This window comes from Simochromis diagramma, unplaced genomic scaffold, assembly GCF_900408965.1.
Source record: "Simochromis diagramma unplaced genomic scaffold, fSimDia1.1 OVJJ01000304.1, whole genome shotgun sequence".
NCBI lineage: Eukaryota > Metazoa > Chordata > Actinopteri > Cichliformes > Cichlidae > Simochromis > Simochromis diagramma.
The window spans coordinates 11,391,003-11,415,288 of record NW_024387030.1 but is presented as its reverse complement, the minus strand read 5'-3'; the positions used below and the strand labels follow the sequence as shown (position 1 = coordinate 11,415,288).

At 39.7% G+C, this 24,286-nt stretch overlaps 1 protein-coding gene and 1 long non-coding RNA gene across 3 annotated transcripts in view; one reads left to right on the top strand and one right to left on the bottom strand.

The window, feature by feature from the left end:
* Window positions 1–1,667: 1,667 nt before the first annotated feature.
* LOC120740339 lies at window positions 1,668–14,099 on the top strand. The gene is made up of 3 exons (XR_005697353.1): window positions 1,668–1,815; window positions 11,356–11,363; window positions 14,086–14,099. It is a non-coding gene; the product is annotated as an uncharacterized LOC120740339 (long non-coding RNA).
* Window positions 14,100–18,427: 4,328 nt separating this feature from the next.
* The window catches only part of stac (SH3 and cysteine rich domain), a 33,461-nt gene continuing 27,602 nt past the window's right edge, over window positions 18,428–24,286 (bottom strand). For both annotated transcript variants that reach the window (XM_040042515.1, XM_040042516.1), the window contains one exon: window positions 18,428–19,195. In XM_040042515.1, the coding sequence (XP_039898449.1) occupies window positions 19,097–19,195 (99 nt within the window). In that variant the 3' untranslated portion in view covers window positions 18,428–19,096. The remainder of the gene's footprint in view (window positions 19,196–24,286) is intronic.

Sequence of the window (24,286 nt, the reverse complement as noted above, 5' to 3'; positions counted from 1 at the left end):
CCAATACCCACTTTTACCAGTTTTAAAGGTGAAGTAACTAATATTTGGTTTATTCAACAGTCATTGATTATCTTATAGAAAAAATGTGTTCTATTTAGTTTTGGTTCTACACGGCAGTACAGTCACTCACACCCTCTAATATGACTTGGTATTCTTAAAACATTGCCTTCAAAGATGTGGCGTTCCCTTGTACAGCTTCGTTATACTAATCCACCATTTGTTAACGTAAATCATTTGTATAAATAACAGTCTTATGTTTCCCAAGCCTGTCATAAAAATATCCAAAAGGGCATTCAAGATGATTCACTAAAATAAAAGTATTACCAAATGAACAGTGGTTCATTTCCAACATCCTATTGGAGAACACATCCGTGAAAGAGTCAGTTTCACACATGCCGCCACAAAGGCACCACTTACAACTGGGGAAATTTCCTGCGGGTTTTTAAAGCCAAGTTGTTCTGAGTGGTAGATAGCTTTGAACAAATTTCATGCATGCAATGGCGAGGCTCTTCTTGAAACAAAGGAAGTGCAGAAAACAGTTTTCTTAAAGTAGATATGAAACACTGCATTTTTAAGGGCTAATTTACTCAATGGACACCTACTATAAAACACTCATAGATTTACTGTGAAGCTTTGATTTCAAGATTTGAGATTCAAAGTGTTTATTGTCATGTGTACAGAAGAAATAGCATTTCTCTGTGCAATGAAATTCTTCCTTTGCTGTCCATACACAAATGCCAAGTTAGGTAACGGTTAAAGGAACAAGATAAATAAGGATAAAAATAAGGATAAAAATTAATGAAAGATAATTAAATAAGTACAAAAATAAGTAAGTGAAGACAAGTGAGGTATGCAGATGTACAAAGGAGCTTAATGTGCAAAATGAACTTAGTGTGCAAAGTGTCCTGATGTGCAAATTGCAGCTGAGGTAGGTCAGCTGTTCAGGAGTCTGATAGCAGTGGGGAAGAAGGAGTTGTTGAGTTGTGAATTTCTGGATTGGAACAGTGCGTGTTGAGCGTGTGTGGGGTCTTTGAGGATGGAGGCAGCTCTCCTCTGGACTCTGCGATGGTAGATGCTCTGCAGAGAGGGCAGCGGACTCCTGGTGATCTTCTCCGCAGTCATCACTCTCTGCAGGCGTTTGCGGTCCGTAGCAGTAGTGCTGCCGTTCCATGCAGTGATGCAGCTGGTCAATGTGCTCTCCACAGTGCAGCTGTAGAAGCTGCTGAGGATCTTGGCCGACATACCAAATTTCCTCAGCCTCCTCAGGAAATGCAGCCGCTGCTGAGCCTTCTTGACCAGCTGTTTGGTGTCCAGTGTCCAGGTGAGGTCCTCACTGATGTGGACGCTCAGGGACCTAAAGCTGCTCACCCTCTCCACTTACCTCTCCCGGATAAACAGCGGCTGGTGAGGCCTCTTCTTCTTCCTCATGTCCACTATCATCTCCTTTGTTTTATCAGTGTTGAGGGTAAGGCATAGCTGGTAAGGCATAGCTGGATTTTTCATTTTTTTGGGCTGATGTCTTTTTGTTTGTTGTTTGTTTTTTGTAACGGTATAAACAATGGAAGGTGGAGGATTGGCCAGATGCTGGCCGATCTGTAAAAATAACTCACTTGTTTGGTGGTGGCTATGGCGGAGCTTCCACAGATTCAGGGCGGCCGCTGGTCCGAGTGTCAGGTGAACTGAGCTTCAGGTAAGAAGTTATGACCTGCAGTCTATCTGGGTCAGATATAAACCAAGTTTTGGTGTAGTTTATTTTAGTTGTGCTAACATTTTAAAGTCAGTTACAATAATACTGCCTATTAGCTAGCATTACGGGTGCTATGATGTTACTGATAGTGAACTTTAGTTTATTAACTAGAAAGTGCATTTTCTGAAGAAACTGCAGTGTGAATGCTTGAATCTGAATGTATGCACTGAAATGAATTAATTGCTGAATTTAAGTTAAAAATATTGAATGAGATAAAAAAACAAAACAAAAAATTTAACCTGAAAACAAAAGTCCTGAACTGCTAAAAGCTGAAGGTTACACAGAAGAAGAAGTTGGAAAAAAACTGAAAATGTTTTAATTGTAAATTAGAAAAACCTAAGGAATGAGAAAAGAACATTTAGAGTCAGAAAACATCTGAAAGAATATTAAAAGGTCATATTCTTTGAATCACTGAATGACTCAAATGTGATCCCTCCACTTGGACCCACACAGTTTAAAAAGTTTACATCTCTGAGCTTTGAAAGACAAGATGTTGGAAAAAGAACAACGATGGCGACGTTTTGAGGGTAAAATGATGGCTGTAACACTGTGGACACAGCAGCAGTTGAAAGAGAAGTGTTTAAGATGAATTTTGGCAGAGTGGCAGAGAGAGCTCGTTAAGCAGGCAGGTGTGAGCCTGGTTGCTATAGTGACTGCACCCAATGGCTCCATACACACGTACACAGACATGCGCCTCACTTTTGCTCCTTAAAATGAACAGAAAAGTCAAGCCGAAACAAATCGTTCCCAAATGAAAAGTAAAAGTCGTATTGACAAAATTCTTTCACCGTGAGCGACAGCAATGTCTAGTCTACCTAATTCTCAATTTTCATGCCTGTGGAGTTTATTATATGGACGTGGTGACAGTGGAAAGACACCATGCTCTTCTGATTTTCAAACGAACCTTCTGAGCCATTTTAACATTAGAGTCTATGGAAGAGTTGGAGGGAGGAGGCTGTGCATTGGTGACATTTATGAAAGAACCATAACACCTAGTACAATAGTAAACACATTGGATGAAAGAGGACAGCCATGGCTACGTTTTGAGGGTAAAATCATACCTGTAGAGCAAACGCTGTGGACACAGCAGCAGTTTTAAAAAAGATTTTAAGATTAATTTTTTTGCTCCTCTCACTCTAGCAGTTGAGCTGCCTCACTCTAGCCCCAACATTCCGTCCCATACACACCCATTATAAACTCTGAAACGGGTGAAAAAACATCATGAAACTTAAACTGGAACTGAAGAAAAAGTATAATAGATATTGAAAAGATAAATACAAGTTGAATAGTTGAATGTCTTGTCTTCGTTTTAAAGTTTGAATGGTGGCTCTATGTCAACGTATGTTGAAGTAGTAAGAGTTTAAAAATGAGTAAGTTGAATGAGGATTTGAAGGGTCTCCCCATTGAAATACATTGGAAATTTTTGTTGAAAAAAGTTGAATAAAATTAAAAATATAAATGTTAAAAATGAGAAAAATAGAAGCAGTCATGTCCAAAAGAATAGGAATCTAACGGTGTTTGAATGGTTTTTCTAAGTTGAACGGTTTTGAAGGAGTAGGAGTACAAAAAACGTACGGAATAGATAATAATAAAATAGAATAATAAAGATTAGAAGAACAATACTGTGAATGCTTTTCAAGCATTCACACTAATTAGGTTAGTTAGTAGAGTTGCCAACAGAATCAGGCCGTATTCAGAGAAATTGATTTCGTATTGAGGTGAAAATGAATGCAGTTTGTCCCGTACTTCAGCTAGAATAAAAAAGACACAAAGCTGGAGTTATTCTGTCTTTACGCTGTCAGCTGCATCTTCTTCTTTCATTCTCTCCCCTCCCTCTCCTGTTGCTACTTCAGTCACGAAACTGATCAATGATCAGCTGATTGGCTTTTCTGACCAAGTCCCGTCTCTCTTGTTTGTTTATCGCCCACTTTGCGCCAGAAAGAGGAAACATGCAGGTGTCGAGCTAAACAACAGCAGCACGTTTAAGCTTGATCAGCTGTTGTTAGAATTTATTTAATGTTACTATCTAGTATCAGCTGAGGTTTGCTGGAGCCACAGCTGTAAAAGCTGCTGGTTATGAGGAAACATGAAGATGAAACCAGGAGATGTCCTTACTGAATCATCAGAGCTGAACAGGTGATGGAGAAACAGGTTTACCTTTTAGGTGACGTGAATGAGTTGAAGGGAAGTTATGAACTGTTTCTGACATATAAATAACATCAGGATCCTTTTTCTACGTAGCTGACAGCTGGTGACTGTGCAGGGGCGGGTCTAGGAAAGCTTTTGCCATGGGGGCAGGTAGGGCATTAACAGGGAGAGGGGGGCACAAAGAAGTACTTTTCTTTCTTATACTCATTTAAAATGTCTAGCTTTTACTAGATAATTATCTGAATCTTACAACCAAAGTTTTCTTCTGATGTCAAATGTATAGAAATCATCATTGTACATTGTAATTTTTTTTCAGGGTCCCATCATAATTTCTTCAGAAGTAAGTGCACTGAAAAAAAGGGATTGGCCAGCTCTTGGATTTACGTAAGCATCTTGCGTGTATTTAACACAAGTGCCTCATGCTTTAAAGTTAAGTGTAACTACATTGTCATCGTTGTATTTTTACTCAGTTGTATATAGCATTTGTATTCTATTTTTATCTTATTGCATATTTATTTTGTTTTATTCTACTGTATATAGTATTTTATTTTATTCTATTCTGTACAGTTGTGTACTGTATTTATTCTTATTGTATCCTAATTTTTGCCTCAGAACTTTTGCACTGTCCACTTCCTGCTGTGACAAAACAAATTTCCCACGTGTGGGACTAATAAAGGTTATCTTATCTTATCTTATAGTGTAGAAACTACATGATATGCAGAGAAGCTAGATTAAATTGTTCATATCATATCAAGTGAAGTAAGTCAATAATATATCAATGTTAAATCCCGCGACACTGCACGGGTTTCAAACTCGCGCTCTTTAGATCGTGGTTTCAGGAAGGTATCCATCTCAGTCAAGTCGAGCAGCCACCTCTACTTTTTTTAGTATACCAAAAAAAGTAAATTGGGTGGTTGTTACATTAAAAAAGTCTAACTTGTAATTTGAACACGATAATTTCATGTTTCTATGAACGTAATTAAATCATGAAGAATCTGTACAACAACTTAATTTGTTCTTGTTGAGACGACATGATACAATCTAGTAAGAGTGGTTAGTTGCTGAACTCATGGAATTCACAAGATCGCACAAGATTTCAAACTGCAGGAAAATCACTGGAGTTATAAAAGGCAGACAACTACACACGCACCACATGCATGCTATTGCTATTTATTGTGGATTATTACAAAAACAAAAAAATTCTGCATCAAATACAGGAAATCATAGCTTTCCTACATTTCCTAGATTGTTGGCATGGTGCTTAGTGCTGTTGCTTCACGTTAAGAAGGTCCTGTGTTCAAATCCACATTCTGGCTAGTTTGCAGGTTTCTCTCTGGGTATTCTGGTTTCCTCCCACAGTTAAAAGTCATGCAGTTATTAGAGTTAGGGTTAACTGGTGATTCTAAATGACCTGTGAATGTAAATGGTTGTTTGTTTCTATGTGATAGACTGGTCAGCTGTCCAGGGTGTACCGTGCCTTGTAACCTGTCACTTCAGGGTTATTTCCCAGCCCTCCTGCAACCAGGATAAAGATAGAAGGATGGTAGTTGTTGAAGACCCATTCAATTTTTATGGTAACCAGGATCTAGACTTTGTTGAACATTATGTAATATGAAGACAACATGTAGTATTTAAGTGACCAAGTAGTATTGGGGTAAAAGTTATTGAATAGTGTTGAAATAAAATGACAAAATTGTGAAGGATTAAAATATTCCAAGAGCTCAACTTACTTCATCTGAACATGTTTCGATCGCGTTTTATGAACACAAAATGCACAGGTTTACTGAATATGAAAAACTTGTGTTGATTTAACTCAGTTGTTTAAGTTTCTGCCAAAGCAAAACATTTGTGTGCAACCAGTGTCCACTATTGAATCAAGTAAATCCAACATGGCCTTTTTTCAGTGTACTTTTTCCAGGTTGGAATCATTAAACAACATATATCTTTCAATTATTGCACCATGGTGAAAAAGGCATGGATGTGAGAGTGAATGTTTCTGTGTTTCTGTCTCTGTGGCATTCACATGATGATGATGATTGGCTGTCTGACCACAGTGTACCCTGCATCTCCATCCCAAGTGCAAAAGTAGTTTGATAAGTCACTGAGACAATGGACCCTACTTGCTGATACTATTATTAATATATTTATTCTTTGTTTCTCTTTCTCTTTTACTAAGTTCACTTTTAAATTTATAAAACTGATCATTAATGACAGGGAATGTGGGTGTTTTTTAAGGAATAAATACGTTTTTGTCAACAGGAAAATTAGCATAATGTATTTGCATTCCTGCTCTGAAGATTCCCAAACAGCTTTCCTTGGGACTGAAAGGCTGGAGAGTGAGTGGGTCATAGTATCATTTTGTGTTTGGTGGTTAAATCTCTACAGGGGTTGCTTACTTTAATTCTCCTCGTAGTCCTAACATGCCCTGGACAGCATTGTGGGAAGTGCAGCCTCTGATGATGCAGGATAACGCACCATGTCATGAATCTCAAACTGGTTTATTAAACATGACAATGAGTTCATTGTATTGGAAGTCACAGTCATCAGATCTCAATCACACAGATAGATATGCTGCTAACATATCTGCAGCAGTCACCCCCAATATGGACCAAAATCTCTGAGAAATGTTTCCAGCGCCTTGTTGAATCTCTGTCACAAAGTGTGAAGACAGTTCTGAAAGCAAGTGTGCGCCAACCTTTTACTACAGCACTATAACTAACTTCAATGAGCTGAACTGAACAGCGAGTTCTTTACTTGTTCTTACACACTGATCATTTATTAACCTGATGTTATTTTTTTTAAAGCTAATTAGCTCTAAGCAAAGTAAAATGATGCTACTGTTGATGATGAGCACAGTGTGGGAATCTTTAGTTTGAGCTACACAAAACGTATCTACGATCGAGACTTTGCATAGAATGTGGGTTCTGTTTTTTTCTCTGGTTAGACACTTGACCCATGATCGGTTATTTATTTTTAGTTTTTTCATGCAAAGTTATTTGCTGGCGAAATGTTCAAGAATGACACAGACAGCTCACTAAGTCATCATTTTCACTGACACATGCCACACCAAGAAGAAATAATGGTCTTTGGCTGAGGATATTAGCAGCACACACCAGCATCCTGTTATGGTGAAAGCCTGATGGGCTGAATGAATTAATGAATGCTTTTCCTCTTTTGCTCTTAATATTTAAATGATCATTACATGGATTTCTTTACAGGATTAAAGGTTTCAACAAAGTCCCCCCTGAAGAATTGTTTAAAATTTATGTGCATGACTTTATTGAAGTGCTGCTGCTTCATAGCGACAATGCTGGCATTCATATCTCTGATCAGAATGGCTACTCTGAAGTTTGGTTTGGAAAACAACAATAATAACAACAACAAAACAGAGTCAATGTGATGATTTCAGCGGTTTATTTGTGATACCAGTGCATAGATACAGATAAAGAAATTGAACGTATGGCATTGCAAAGGAAATAAAGGTAAATTGATGCAGTTTGAAAAGAAAGCAGAAGAAGAAACTAATTAGTTAATTATTGGCAAATGCTACTGGGATGAATTGTTATGATTGTTTTTTCCAAAGCCGTTGTGGATTGTATTCATGCAGATGAAGTCAGTGAAACTCCTTAACGTCAATGCGTGGAGCTCCCTTCTCTGGATAAAAAAACAGGTCCACCTCCTTTGGGCTAAAGAGAGCAAATCAAAACAAACAGAAACATTAAAAACATATAATGAGCTATTACAGATAATATTAGGGTATGTTTGCATGTTGAAGCTAGCCTATGTATTTAGCATTTATCACCTGAAGTTAAAGTTGTAACAAAGTGAAGTAAACACTGCTGAGACATTTCTGAAAATGAACTGTAACCCACTTTAATATAATCTAATGTGAATTGTATTTTGCACTCATAAATAACATTGCTGTTGTTATTTTGGACGCTTCTATTTGGTGTATTGTCCCTTTATCAAATTTACCAGAGACAGTCACTCGCTGGTGGAAGTAGAGGGGGGGAGAACGCACGAACGTACGAGCCTGTGAGTGAAGAGAGACTACCGAGCACTTTGGGAACAGATGCCTTTATAAAATTTTATTTTAATGTGATTGTGTCCAGCTTCGGTCCTTGTGGATAACATCTACTGTGAGTCTGAATGAGGATTTGGCCAAGTTGTGCCGCGTGGAGACCCTAGCGTTGAAAACCCGACGCTGTTAACCTGAGACTGTTGGATCAACTCACGTCCCAGAGATAAGGAAATGATTCACACTTCTGGTAGCACTTCACTTTAATCTCTGTTCCGCAAGGACTCAAGCCAACATTTGATTTTACACATGTGATCCCCAAATAGCGCGCATAAGAGTGGTCAGTTTTCCGGGTTATTTATAAAAGCTGTGCTATTTTTTTTTTTCATCCAGACGCCTTCAAATTTAAGAGCAAAATACCTTAACCTCCCTTTTCCAGCGTGAAATATCAGCGCAACGATTAGTAGATTTCATGTCGCAAACGTTATTAAATCTGTTTGTGCGCTTAATTTAAATATTCTCCTCCCAAAACTATCTGAAATGCATATGCAACACGGTCAGCTGCAAAAGTCTTTTTCTCTAAGAAGTTCACACCTGTTAGAGGCAATCTTGTCACTGCGCTCTCTTTGAAAGTATCGACAGTAACGCTTTCATTGTAATTGTATTGGTAACCCACTGAAGTGCTACTGAACGTTCCCAACCAGTCATTCTGCAAGTGTAGCAGATAGAAGAAATCTAGATTAACCGCAAAGGAGCTGATGATGGTTAGCATGACAGAAAAACCTGAACTGGACACGGAGAGATATTTATTTATTCTGGGATTTAGATGCATAGATTATTTTTGCATGGATATTTCTGTGTCTTCTATTTCCCATAAACAAGCCAGCACTTCAAAATTCACGCTGGTCTGTTTTTTTTATGGCTCCTACTTATAAACTGCTACTTTGGTCCCATAGCTATCTCTAAAATTCTGCAGTGCTGCAGAAACCATTCAGATCAACCCTGATTTAAACTATGTGGTTTCAGATCAACAAGACAAAATAGTGGGAACTTACTTGCATGCTCCCGTGTTGACACAGATGGTCCTCACATCATCAGTTGTCGTGAGTTCCTCGATCAATTCTTGCAGGTGCACCTTCACAAATTTGCGGCACAAAGGTTTTAAGAGTCCAATTTCATCGCAGATAGAGAGCAACTTTGACTTCAGGCTCTGTGAAAGTAAAACTTGCATTACTGTTCTGACTGAATGATGCCGTTAACTGCTGCAGGTACTCTATCAGACATTTTACCTCTGCAGTGGCGTTTGGTCCTGCAAATTTCTTCATCTTGTTTAAAATCCACTTGCAAGCCCAGCACTTTCCTGGAAGCTGCAAATATAAGACACACCCATGCATGTTAGGGTTATTGGTGACTCTAAATAAGACGTTAATTATAGTAGTACTTTTTCCAGGTTGGAATCATTAAACAACATATATCTTTCAATTTCGGCACCATGGTGAAAAAAAATCAGTTCAAAGGAATCCTTAAAAAAAAAAAAAAAAAATTCCCAGATATTCATGCCGAAGATGAGTGTATCCAAACCTCTGACCACAACTGTATCTGTATATTTGTGATATACTGTATGTGTACTGCTGTTTATTAATAATAATGATGTATAAAAATATAAAATACGTTTTTAATAAAGGCATGGATGTGAGAGTGAATGTTTCTCTGTGTCTCTGTGGCATTCACATGATGATGATGATTGGCTGTCTGACCACAGTGTACCCTGCATCTCCATCCCAAGTGCAAAAGTAGTTTGATAAGTCACTGAGACAATGGACCCTACTTGGTGAAACTATTATTAATATATTTATTCTTTGTTTCTCTTTCTCTTTTACTAAGTTCACTTTTAAACTCACTGTATTCACTTGTGCCAGGAATCTTTTTTTTTTTACTTAGGTAAACTCTGAATACTTCTACCATTACTGATCATAAGTCGTATTTTTTGTTTAGTCAGGTTGACTTAGAAATTAAGTTGAAATGAAAAAGTTCAGATTTTTCACAGAGACCGCGAAGTGCCACCCCTGATATTCAAAGTGCAAGCTCAATTCTTTAAAGCGGTAACATTAACCACTTGCCCCCATCGAAACTTCGATGTCCACGTCCTCTTCATCATCGATGCTGACCTCTAAGGTCCGTCCATGGACAGCACGGACTGCGATTCAAACAAGTAGAAATGCCAAATTACAATTTAAGTCATAAAGACACATCGGTGATTTTGCAGTTTCATATCCACTCTCATGCAAACAAGTGTTAAGGTACACACCTGAAAATGCTGCCACAAGGCACAGAAGGAGGAGTGAAGATGTTTCCATCGCAGCCAGTGAGAGATGATGCCTGAGTATCTGTGGTTATAGATGCTTTTATATAGGAAAAGGTGCATGGGTTGCACACGTACATTTCTGAAATTCAAACCCAGTTACCACAGAGCAGAAAATATACACATCACCGCAACAACCTACATATTTGGACTTGTCTTTTTTAGTCAGTCAGTGCACTCCCTTATTAACATAAAAGGCAATGGCATCTTGGGGCAATATTTTATCTCTTATTTGAATATTAATGTTTATATGACCATCTTTATCGAGTTTATTTAGTTAAGTTTTGCAAAATCTAATAACAGCTAGTGTGTTGTCCACATTTAGAGCAGGGCGATGCTTTTATGCACAATGTTCTCACATCACTTTAGAGGTTTTTGTGACTGGTTAACAGTAGAATTTCAGAGAAAACTGATTATAAATTTACTATAATATAATATATAGATGTGGTATTGTTAGTGCTTTTTGACTTGTATTTCACAGTGTTTCTGACTTATTGGTAAAGCCCCTGCCATGTAGCCACTGATTAATGGTATATATTATATATATGTAATTTTACCCATAACTGATCCATGAATGTGGGTTTAGATATTTGCCAGTTTTGCAGTCATATAAAATAAATAAATAAATAAATAAATGTGTACAGGGGTAATCATAACTGTGTGCATACATATTCTCATCTTGCCTCTAAACGAATAACTTCCTCCAACGTAATGTTTGACGTTATAAAGGTATTTGTGGTGTGGTGACTCAAAGCTGCCCAAGTGGACTCTCTAAATTTCTGTCAGTGATCAAAGGTGAGAAAGAAGAAGGGTTCATTAGCAGCTTGTTGATAGGAAGAAAGGAAGTGTATGAAAAAAGTATGCATACCTCAATTTTCTTAGCAAGAAGAAGAGGAGTCAACTTCCAGATGGAACCTGTGTGGGTTAATGACCTTTATTCAAAGTTATGTCCAAGCATACGCATAGGAAAATTAATGACATCGCAGAAATAAAAACTAATTTAGCAATGATAAATAGAAAGTAACTATACTGTCCTGTTTCTGATGGACGCAAAGGGCTGATTTAGTGTCATTATCTCAGATGTTTCTGTCTGTTTGGACTGGCTGTTAGATTGAGTTGATAAAGAATGTATCTTGCACACCCACAGAGACTGCTGCGGCTGCTGCACCTGCAAACATTCGTTTGTCTGTGGTAGGTTGCATAAGATTCACTCCCTGTGAATCAAGTTCCAGCTTCAGTTTTAAAATGTAATGTGCAAACACAATATGTACACATAGCTCACCACTGACTACCTAAAATGAACAACTGCTGCATGTTGCTTACACAGCATGCATCTGTAATTCCCCACTAACACAACAGCACCCCACGGCACTGCAGAATGAATAAATGACTCAAAGATGGTCAAATAGTCATACAACTTGTGGAGAACTTTCATCAGTCAAAGGTCCGCAAACAGTTTGGGCCCCATGAGAGTAGCGTAAGTGCTAGTAGATTTTTTTAGGGGTGGAAATGCTCAATATGCAGATGTCCAACTAAACTGTGCGACGATGAAATGCTTACAGAGTTTCAGATTAGCACATATGGTCCGGGCAGAGTGGTTATTTGTTAAGACATTGATCAACTTGATTTTTTACCGTTTTTAAGATCCTTCATTAGCCCAGCTTCAGAAGTCTGCCACTCGCTGGCACATTAAAGGCCTCCTCATTTTGTTCTTTAAGTAAATACATTTAAAATAGTAAATTAGCAGATTCACTATGGGTTTCTTCAAGGTTACGCCAAAATAACTTATTTATTTATTTGCATGTATATAAACTGTAAAACAACAAAACTATAGAACTGATAAAGCAGAAAGTAAAAGCACTACTGACTTGTGGCATATTTACTGAGATTTACAGGAATTATGAGAGATGGATTTCTCCAAAATAATTTTATTTAGACAAACAAGATACAGTAAAATAAATGAAATCATCATTTAAAAACTGTATTTTGTATTTACTTTGTTTTTTTGTCTAATATTAATATTAATTGGTGATTAAACCCTCAGAAACCCTCCAATGGGCCGGAATTAAAGGAATTCTTCAAAGATGAGTGGGTCAGTTATCACAAATACTTGATTGCAGGTCTTGTTGAAGAACTGGTTATTAGGTTTAGGGGGCAATTACTTTTTCACATCAGACGTAGGCATACCTGAGTTTCAGGATATGAACTGATGATTGTCCAGGTCCTGAACCAACAAAGCAGCCCCAGTCTATTACACTACCACCACCATGTATGATGTTCTTTTTAAGAAATAGTGTGTTAGTTTTATGCCGGATGTAGCCAAATTTAAACCTTCCAGAAAATTCAGCTTTTGTCTTTTCACTATTTCTTTTTGTTGAATCATAAAGTCTGACCTCAGCTGAGTCAAGTGAGGCCTGCAGTCCTTTAGATGTTGTTCTGGGTTCTTCATTGACCTCCCGGATGAGTCATTGGTACATTCTTGGAGTAATTTTGGTAGGCCAGCCACTCCTGGGAAGTTTTCTCACCTCTTTTCCCATTTGTGGATAATTCAATTCAATTCAATTCAATTCAATTCAATTCAATTTTATTTATATAGCGCCAAATCACAACAAAAGTCGCCTCAAGGCGCTTCATAGATACAGAGAAAAACCCAACAATCATATGACCCCCTATGAGCAAGCACTTTGGCGACAGTGGGAAGGAAAAACTCCCTTTTAACAGGAAGAAACCTCCGGCAGAACCAGGCTCAGGGAGGGGCGGCCATCTGCTGCGACCGGTTGGGGTGAGAGAAGGAAGACAGGATAAAGACATGCTGTGGAAGAGAGACAGAGGTTAATAACAGATATGATTCAATGCAGAGAGGTCTATTAATACATAGTGAGTGAGAAAGGTGACTGGAAAGGAAAAACTCAATGCATCATGGGAATCCCCCGGCAGCCTACGTCTATTGCAGCATAACTAAGGGAGGATTCAGGGTCACCTGGTCCAGCCCTAACTATATGCTTTAGCAAAAAGGAAAGTTTTAAGCCTAATCTTAAAAGCAGAGATAGTGTCTGTCTCCCGAATCCAAACTGGAAGCTGGTTCCACAGAAGAGGGGCCTGAAAACTGAAGGCTCTGCCTCCCATTCTACTTTTAAATACTCTAGGAACAACAAGTAGGCCTGCAGAGCGAGAGCGAAGCGCTCTAATAGGGTGATATGGTACTACAAGGTCATTAAGATAAGATGGGGCCTAATTATTTAAGACCTTGTATGTGAGGAGCATGATTTTGAATTCAATTCTGGATTTAACAGGAAGCCAATGAAGGGAAGCCAAAACAGGAGAAATATGCTCTCTCTTTCTAGTCCCTGTCAGGACTCTTGCTGCAGCATTTTGGATTAGTTGAAGGCTTTTCAGCGAGTTTTTTGGACATCCTGATAATAATGAATTACAGTAGTCCAGCCTGGAAGTAATAAATGCATGAACTAGTTTTTCAGCGTCACTCTGAGACAGGATATTTCTAACTTTAGAGATGTTGCGCAAATGGAAGAAAGCAGTCTTACATATTTGTTTAATATGTGCGTTGAAGGACATGTCCTGGTCAAAAATGACTCCAAGGTTCCTCACCGCGTTACTGGAGGCCAAGGTAATGCCATCCAGAGTAAGAATCTGGTTAGATACCATAATTCTAAGATTTTCAGGGCCGAGTACAATAACCTCAGTTTTATCTGAATTAAGAAGCAGAAAGTTAGCGGCCATCCAGGTCTTTATGTCTTTAAGACATTCCTGCAGTTTAACTAATTGGTGTGTGTCATCTGGCTTCATGGACAGATAGAGCTGGGTGTCATCTGCATAGCAGTGAAAATGTATGCTATGTCTTCTAATGATGCTGCCTAAGGGAAGCATGTATAATGTAAACAGAATTGGTCCTAGCACTGAACCCTGTGGAACTCCATAATTAACCTCAGTGTGTGAAGAGGACTCTCCATTTACATGCACAAACTGGAGTCTATTAGATAGATATGATACAAACCACTGCAGTGCAGTACCTGTAATACCTACAGCATGTTCTAATCGCTCTAATAGGATATTATGGTCGACAGTATCGAACGCTGCACTGAGGTCTAGCAGGACAAGCACAGAGATGAGTCCACTGTCAGAGGCCATAAGAAGATCATTTGTAACCTTCACTAAAGCTGTTTCTGTGCTGTGATGAGCTCTGAAACCTGACTGAAACTCTTCAAATAAACCATTCCTCTGCAGATGATCTGTTAGCTGTTTGACAACTACTGGTTAACAGTTCTCTCTGTAGTTCACCAGAGTCCCAAAGCCATAGAAATAGTAACTTGTTCCAGACTTATAGATATTGATGACTTTGTTGTTTCTTAGTAATTTCTTTAGATCACATCATGTGTGGCTTTTTGAGATCTTTTAGCCTGCTTTACTTGCATAATAAGCTAAAAGTCTCAGATAAAAAAAAACGCTTTCAAAATAAAAAAGCACTCGTTTGGATGAATATAATAAATGCAATGTGCTCACATGTCAGTGAGTCACTATCTCTGCAGAGGAAGTTTTAGCTTTCTCACCTCGTCTTTGTGGTCTTTGTTGTGGTCATCTTTCTTGTTTTCATGTCGTCATAACTGCTGTGGAAAATGCTTCTGCACAGTTTGGACCTTCAGAGACTTCCATGACTCAACAAAAGCTAAGAAATAGAACATGCTTTAGAAAAGTAGCTGAATTATCATTAAGGTTTAGTAAATATTGATGCTTTTCTTACTTGTGGAGAGCAAGAGAAGGCCGATGGTGATGGCAGGACTCATAGTTGTCCACGCTGTTTCATCACAGCTGTTTTGTGGGCCTTTTATTCTCTTTTCAGCTTATGGAGATTGTTTGTCAACTGTATCAGGGCTTATTTTACTACATATGTGACCCTTAAACAGAATGCAATTATTTGCAAATCTCATAAAGCCATCTTTGACGCCCAGCATGTTTGCAATCTGAACCCAGGGCCCCGCAGATCAACATTTTTAATAACATTCAGCTTCTTAATGATCTGAACCACATCCAGCTGTTAATTCTTTCTTGATGGTCTTAGTTAAGTTTTAAATTAAAAATTCCCAAGGTGGTATTGTCAGGCTTTTCTTTTCAACGTCAAAGCTTTTCGAGGTCTCGGTCTCCACACCACCACCATCAATCACTACTAGGGTGCATGTTGGACCTCTCACGCCATATACCACTTTTCATATTTGCCCACATGCATAATTTAAATATGTACTGTATTTTGATTGTAAAGGTTTATGTATCCATGAGGGTTTTATGGGTTAACAGCTGAAAAGGAAACACAGACCACCACCACCTTCCTGCATCACACCTATTCAAGCACATGATGTACGTGCCTTCTTTTAAATGCACACTTGGCAAATTTATGAAAAGAAAAAAACTTTACAAGAAGTCGTCTTATTGCTGCTGACAGCAGGTGCTGTCATTTTGTACATCTGCATATACATTTGTGAGTCAGAGATGCAGCGTATGTGCGAAATGACACGATGTGAAGAATTGAAAAACTAATCTGAATGAAAAAAATGCATGTATCCGCATGAACCCCCTTCAAATTCTTTTAAAAGTGCATAAATATAGAAATATGTGATAAATACAGGAAGCACACGGTGAATGGCTCTTTAACTTTTTCACTCTGCTCATAAGCAACTGTGTGTTGCTTAGTGCTGAGCAGGTAGTCCAGATCCTGTGCAAACAATGAGGTAAATTGGGGGTAAGGTATTGGGGCAATTGTGGTTCAAGATTTGGGAGTTCGCCTTGTAATCGGAAGGTTGCCGGTTCGAGCCCCGGCTTGGACATTTTCGGTCATTGTGTCCTTGGGCAAGACATTGCACCTTATTGCCTACTGGTGGTGGTCAGAGGGCCCGGTGGCGCCAGTGTCCGGCAGCCTCACCTCTGTCAGTGCACCCCAGGGTGGCTGTGGCTACAATGTAGCTGCCATCACCAGTGTGTGAATGTGTGGATGACTGGATGTGTAAAGCGCTTTGTGGTCCTTAGGGACTAGTAAAAGTGCTATACAAATACAGGCCATTTACCATATTGTTTTTTTAGCAAATATGGTGTCAAAGCAGATACCTAGTGCACTGTAAGGAATTTTTTTGACCAGGATATCCCCTTCAATGCGCATATTAAACAAATGCGTAGGACTGCCTTCTTGCATTTCGACAGTATCTCTAAAATTAGAAACAGCTCAGAGTGATGCTCTCTCAGAGCACTCCTCTTTCAGACTCCTGACTTTTTTGTGGTTCCTAAAAATTAGAATGGGAGCCTTCGGGTTTCAAGCTGCTTTTCTCTGGAACCAGCTCCCAGTTTCAATTTGGGAGAAAGACACCCTCTCTATTTTTAAGATTAAGCTTGTTTCTTCCTCATTCACCTGTTTTCACTTTCTGTGTATAATTAATCTCTGGCTCTCCCACAGCCTGTCCTTCATTGTGTGTTCTTCGCCTCACCTCAAACGGTTGTTTCTACTGTAATCAGCCACCAGGGGGCGTTGCAGTCAAATATATGAGACCTGCTGGCGCCCTGCAGTGATGACCTGGTGGGCGTTAGCAATTTCACAAACAAAGAACAGGAAGATTAGGAAACACCAAAATAGCAAATTGTTTGTGGTTGTCTCAACCTCTATAGTTAGGCAACTATTTAAACTTGTGAGCAGATGCTTAATGGAGCTGCTGAAGCCTCTGAATGTGCAATAAAATTCTCAGAATGCAGGATGTGCACTGACTCTGCTTTGCGCTAGATCACACAGGAATAAACCAGGACTGCTTACAGACTTAAAAGAGTCCTTTAAAAGAGTGTACAGGTTACATTTTGTTAGCAGGCTCCATTTAAAGACCGTTAACATCCATGCGTCACAATTTTCTTGCAAATACCGAACTTTTAGCCCCCTTTTCTTCCTTATTTTACTCTTTGTTTGTCTAAAGTGTCAGTACATTTAGACATTATGTGATTATACATTATAAACAACGACATGGTCTATGCAAAGCAGACAACCCACAAACCCAATATCAACTTTTACCTTTTACCTTTTATTTATATTTGTGTACAAATGTATAAAAAGTATTTGTACACAATCAAGGCTCATTCTTTCTCAAATCAGAATGGGTCCACGGTCGTCTCAAGGTGCTTTAGGCACTACAAAACAAGACTTTGGTCCTAAAAGAGTTGCTCATTTAGCCTAATTTTTAGCATTAAATACCTGAGAATACATTAAGCTAAAACTCAACATAGATTTTTTTTCTCTGATGTTTGATTGCAACCTTTGAGCTGCCAGTTTGGAAACTGATGTGAAGAGCGAGAAAATGTAAGTGTGAGATAAATGAAACATATCCTCCTAAGTAATTTTCTGATACTGCTGCAAAGATGAATTTGTTTCGCACGCCTAATAAAATGAGTCACAACCATTCACTTCCACTGAAAGCCAGAATAAACTGTGCCTATAACTGTGGCCTATGTCAGCTTATCATAAGGTGAGTGGAAGGGTACATCCTGAACAGGACCCATAATCTTTTTGCTGTGAGACGAGAAGACCGACCATGAAGCTTTTCGGGAATAACTCTCTGCAGAATACTTTAATAAAGAATTTTATTTTTGTACATATATTATGTACAGTTAAGCTTCCTTGGACATTCAATAAAGCCAAGTTTCAGTGCAGAACAGCCTTTAACAGATATACTATATCTACTCTGATGCAACAGCTTGCTGTAAATGCACTTGGCTATAAACTGAATATGAAGTCCCGCTCATGAGAGTCTGTGCCGAGGAGGAGGAAAAGCACACCAGTTAGCACGTTCGAAGTTAACACGCTAACTAGAAATGTGTCATTTAGTTACACATTTTCTCCACAGGCCTTTCCCAGCAGATCAAACACATTGTGATCATTAAAAACACTATTCTGTTCCTATTATACTGCCATACTGTAAATCTTTGATGAAAAATTAAAGCAAATAATAAATCAATGGATAAAATAATAATTTTGAGACAAGTCTTGAAAGTAAAGATGGTGAAAGGACAGTGAAGCTTGGGAGTGTGCGGGCAATTATTTTGGAAGACCACAGAGAATTTCAAACTCTTTTGAAATTACTCCCTTATGCGCTTTTCTTTAATTTCCTGCGCCTTGCTGTTTTGTACCTGTTACAAGAGAAACGTGTTCCTTTTTTTTGGAGGACTCTGTAGAGAGACAAAGGACAAACTGGAGGCTTAAATAATCTAATTTTGCAGTAAGCAGTTTATACAAGTTGCTCGTACGTGTTCATTTCAGTTTATTTTCCATTGCCCTCCCATGATGTGCACTCTGCCATTCAAAATAACCATCTTTGAGCTTACACTATGTTGCATTTACTCTATTTTTGCTTGGAGCATAATATAAAAGCATGAGAAACTAAATTATTTGAAGGACTTCCATTTATATACTGAAAAATAATCATTCAAGCATGTGTTTGTGTTTTAGGCTTAAAATGTTAGCCGTGCTTTCAAAAAGTAAACAGGCTGGATAGAACTAAGGGGAAATTTTTAAAAAACAAACCCCATCTAGGATAAATTTAAATAAAATCCAGTGACACAGTGATCTCCCGTCTCCTTGCAAACAAAAAGCAGTTTCTCATCTCATCTCTCCTTTTGGTTCGAGAGGGAACAAAGAGGAAGGCGCGCTGATAAAACAAGCGCCGCTTTTACGAGTTCGAACTCCAGTTTCTGATGGGGTGAACTCCTCCAGGTGGCTCATCCTGATCTCTCTCTCTCTCTCTGACTCTCTCCGTCTCGGTCTTCATTTCTCTGAAAGTTTGTCTCAGATGATCTCCAGGACATCGCAGGGCACGAAGCCCCTCTTCTTTCCGCTCTCCACTCTGATGAAGCCGCTGTGCTCGCCCTCGCTGCTCACACAGATCTGAAAGCCAGAAGAAAAATTTTACTTTACCGACAAACAGGACATGTAGAAAGCAGTTAATCAGAAAAAAGTACCTAATAAAGCACAAACAGGTCTTACTATGGATCCATTCTGAGTTACTGGAAGGTAAGATGCTGGAAAACCATAGCCATAATAAGGAAAATCCAGAATGTATATTATTGAGTTGTTTATGAGAGTTATAAATTGCCTCTTTTAAAAATACATAATGGTTATCAAACTAATAATCAATTATAGACAGCAGGAGTGTGTTTTAAGGAAATAAGATCATAACATGATCAAGCTTATTCACTCATTGACACTCACAATAAGTCAGAGCACACTGTGTTTGCAAGCTTGATCTGAGTACTCCCTAACAACTTCCCTTGGGATTGAGAGGCTGGAAGGAGAGTGAGTGGGTCATAGGATCATTTTGTGTTTGGTGGTTAAATCTCCACTGGGGGTTGCTTACTTTAAATCTCCTCAGAGTCCCAACATGCCCTGGACAGTATTGTGGGAAAAAGGGGCCCTGATTTAAGTGCAGCCATTATGCTCCTCTGTCTGCCAAATCCACTTGAGCTTTTCAGTGAATAATTGTCTACAATTGAAGAGTCACTGGAGGTAAGAGGCAATGCGGGAGCTGCAGGAAGGTAATATGATGTCTGAAGAGCTGCTGGATAATATGAATCAGATGCAATGTAGTAGCTGGAGTGTGCTCGTGAATTAGATACAGGCCTAATGTGGAAATGTTAATATCCATAATAAGGTCATTGCTTCCCCAACCCAAAATGAAGATGTTGCTCCCTATATGAATCGTGCTAATGTTAAGCCCGAAGACTACTAAAAGCTTCCACAAGTGCGATGAAAAGGACCCATATCCTTACTTTTAATCATAAGAACGACTGTTTGTAGTTTTCTTTAGCATTGCATTAAAAAAATCAGAATACTGGACATATTCCAAATCTGACTTTCATAAATTGCACCTGACCCAAACAAACACTGCCACCAAAGCATGCAGCTCTATCGTCTATCCTTTACGCAGCTGTAGCTGAAAATGTACGACTGTGTTATACGCCTTGATGAAGAGAGTGTACTTGAATCCATCCTGATATTAAACATACACACAGACCTGAGATGTGTTACAGCAAACATCTCCCATTCCTGACCCGATTACAGACTAGCTTGGATCCAGGCTGACGTAAGTCCCGTGTTCCCTCCTAGAACACTTTATCATAATCACTGCAGCTCTGAACTTTTCGCAGCTTCTCGCGTGAAAAGAAGAAACATTTTTAGTGTCCAATCGCTTTTATGTGAGAATACAGTAGCTAATTATCTGGTGAATCTACAATGAGCCAAAGGTGGTCGTGTCATACCTCTCGCATGCTTACCCAGATGCCATTCTTTCCTAAACCTGTCAGGTACTGTAGCTAAATCCCGACTGTGTGCTCCACTTGGGAAAGTGCAACAACAGACGATGTCATGTGACTTGATTTTCTAGATATTGCTTCATGATGACAGAAAGAGAGTTTCACTGGTCTAGGTCAATGAAGATCATTTTTTATTTTAATTCAAGCCAACATGAAATAATCACGGGAGCGTGTTTAAACAGTAAATACTAGGGGTGCAACGATACTCGTATCGATATTGAACCGTTCGATACAGTGCTTTCGGTTCGGTACGCATATGTATTGAACAATACAAAATTTGTAATTTATTTTATCAACTTTCCTTCTGACGATGCTGTCTGTGTTGAGCGCTCAGTGAATCTGCGTTCGACTACTCCGCCTAGGCTGCACTGTCGAGCGCAGATCCACTGAGCGTTCAACACAGACAGCATCTTCAGAAGGAAGAGCGCAGGGCAAGCTAGCGAGACAGAAGTTAAGCTCTCCTTGCAACATGGCAAATTGAACCTCCCCCACCCTCATTCAGATCTGGCGTTTGGAATTATTTTGGTTTTCATGTGAGGTATGACCCTGAAGGTAAGGTCATGGACTAAAGTAAAACAGTATGTTGGATGTGCCATGCAATGCTCAATTACATGGGTGGGAACTAGTGTGTTAGCACAGTTAGCTTGTTAACGTGTTGGCCCTAGCCCCACGCAGGGGTAGCTCATTAACGGAGATTTGCCATGTTGTGGCGTTAACGTCATTTCAACGAGATTAACGCTGACAGCACTAGTGGGAACACAACGAATATGACTGCACATTTACACTGACATCATCCTAGTGCAAAGACAAGTGGAAGCAGACAAAAACAACAAGCATGCATGCTACAAACTTTACCCGAGTCATTTAGACAGCCATTAGCACATGATTCTCCTTATGGGGACCTGATATGTTTAATATTGTGGCGAGCTCAGACAAGGAGGAGACGGAGGTGTCGTTTGGTCTTGCTTCCCGTGAGCTAGCCAGGGAGCACAGCCGTTTATTGACATCTGCAGAAGAACACTGCCGCTAGCTAACTGCTCAGCGCAGCAACCGCACAGCAACAACAACAACAACACACAAGGCGCCCTCTGACCCCGGAAGGACACACCGTCGCAGCGAGAGGGCGTCACCCGTCACTATGGCAACATAAACAAAACATAACTGTACAAACAGAACCCCGAACAGCCCTGACCCGCTACAATATGCTGCTGAGAATATAGCCCAGAAGAAGCGTATAGTATAGCTTTTATTTTGGAAAGAGCCATTTCTCTGTAATAAACTCTCTTTTCCAAAGATGAGTGATTCCTCAATCAGATACAGGTGTTACCGCGCCAGATCCGCGGCCCCGAACCGTAGTAAGAAAACCTCTGGCAGTTACTTGAAGGTTCTGTAACTGACTCGTAGCCGGCAACAGCTTACTATACAGGTCAACTCCGCTAGCAAAAAGATCGAAGGAGGCGTAGGAAACTGCTTCACCGAACTTTATTTCTTCTCTAAGGCACGAACACCGCGTACAGTGGGCTGAAACAGTTTACTCACAGCGAGCATCGCCGACACAACTCTGGCTGTCGAGGGAGTTATTATATTCCTTTTATTTATTTTCTTTTCGTCTCCTCTGTAGCTAACCGTTACTTTTTCCCCTTCTCCGCTCTCTCTCTTCACACACACACCAGGCAGTCCCGCTACACACATCCCGAATACATTTCCCATCAGGCTTCATCCTTAAAGGGCCATGCCTGTAACACAGGGCTTGCAAAATCGCTAGCCCGACGTCCCGGGGCTAGCGATTTTTCCAGTCATACTACCAAGATCTATTTCTGCCCTGCCCGTCGGTCTATTGTAGGAAGGAAAAATATATGTCAATGCTTTTGCATTCTTTCGGAAATGTAGCTGGGTAATTATGTCATTGGCATCGGTGAGCCACTGTCAATATGTGACATATTGAAATCACGTTTGAATTTGCGCTTGTTTTTTGCTTCCACATTGCAAATGTCCAGGTACCTTCTTTTGGCGCACGGAAAAGTCACTCGGGTCAGAACATGGGGTGCCACCATCATCCCACTTCTGACACCAATGTGGCGAGCTCAGACAAGGAGGAGACGGAGGTGTCGTTTGGTCTTGCTTCCCGTGAGCTAGCCAGGGAGCACAGCCGTTTATTGACATCTGCAGAAGAACACTGCCGCTAGCTAACTGCTCAGCGCAGCAACCGCACAGCAACAACAACAACAACACACAAGGCGCCCTCTGACCCCGGAAGGACACACCGTCGCAGCGAGAGGGCGTCACGTGTCACTATGGCAACATAAACAAAACATAACTGTACAAACAGAACCCCGAACATCCCTGACCCGCTACAATATGCTGCTGAGAATATAGCCCAGAAGAAGCGTATAGTATAGCTTTTATTTTGGAAAGAGCCATTTCTCTGTAATAAACTCTCTTTTCCAAAGATGAGTGATTCCTCAATCAGATACAGGGCTTGCAAAATCGCTAGAGAGCGACAGTATTGATTGGTGAGTGATGATAATTTGTGCACCAATTCCTCTGACATCGTCTTATCAATCGTTAGCTTACTATGCAAACATGACAAGTGAAATCTCCTGCAGCAAGCTTAAACATATGAGAGGTTGATCGCGCAGAGAATCGCTGACCGTTATGTGTGTGTGTGTAAAAGCAGCAGCATATATATTTTAGGAAAACGGAAAAGTTATGACAAATCAGACTATAAGGCAAAAAGAAAGTGCAGCTTTATGGTTTCATGGACAAAAGAATTTCTGTGGCTGCAATATGACGAGCTATATAACCGGGGCTGCACATAAGTGGTCCGCAGGTGCACATTCGCTGTCAAAAAAAAAAAAAAAAAACGCGCACAAGATATGAAGTTGCAACGCGTGTTTGCATACATAAGATTTTCTGGAGGAGGACAGACATTTGTTTAAAACGCTTAAAGATGTCGAAGAAGCTCCTTTAAGCAATTACTTTGGTGTTCCTCTACCTCCAAAGAAATGTCAGAAGGAGTCCGAACCACAAAAGAAGCACGTATTCTCGGAAAAGTGGTTGCAGGAGGTGAGCTGGCTTCAAACAAATGATGAACGCACAGAGATGTGGTGCAGAATGTGCCGTGAAAATCCCACTCTAGCGGACAAAAACAGTGCCTTTTATATGGACGCAAACGCGCGTTACAACTTCTTATCTGGTGCGCGTCTTTTATTTTGACAGCGAATGCGCACATGCGGACCACTTATGTGCACCCGTGTAAATAACATAATGTTCTGCCGGGTGTGTTGTTGGTTTTCTCTCGATTTCTGAGTCGACAAGCGCCTTTGTTACTGGGACCAGTCATTTTAAGAAAGGCCCCCATTAGAAGCCATGAGAAATGCAAGAAATGCATTATTGCTCAGTCTGCAATATCTTTCCCAGAACAAACACCAATTGCAAATAACATACTAAAAATAAACCTGAAAAATCTGTTTAGAACAGCTACTATGTTGCAAAGAGTGAACTACCACTGGCAAAATTTAGCAGTCTTTGCAAACTTCAAAAAGCAAATGGCCTCGATCTTGGTTCCACTTGTCTCTTACCTGTGACTTCAGCGGAAATTTCAAATTCAGGATCTGACACAGACTGATTCATGTCCTACACAGTTCTTACAAGTTCATATAAATTT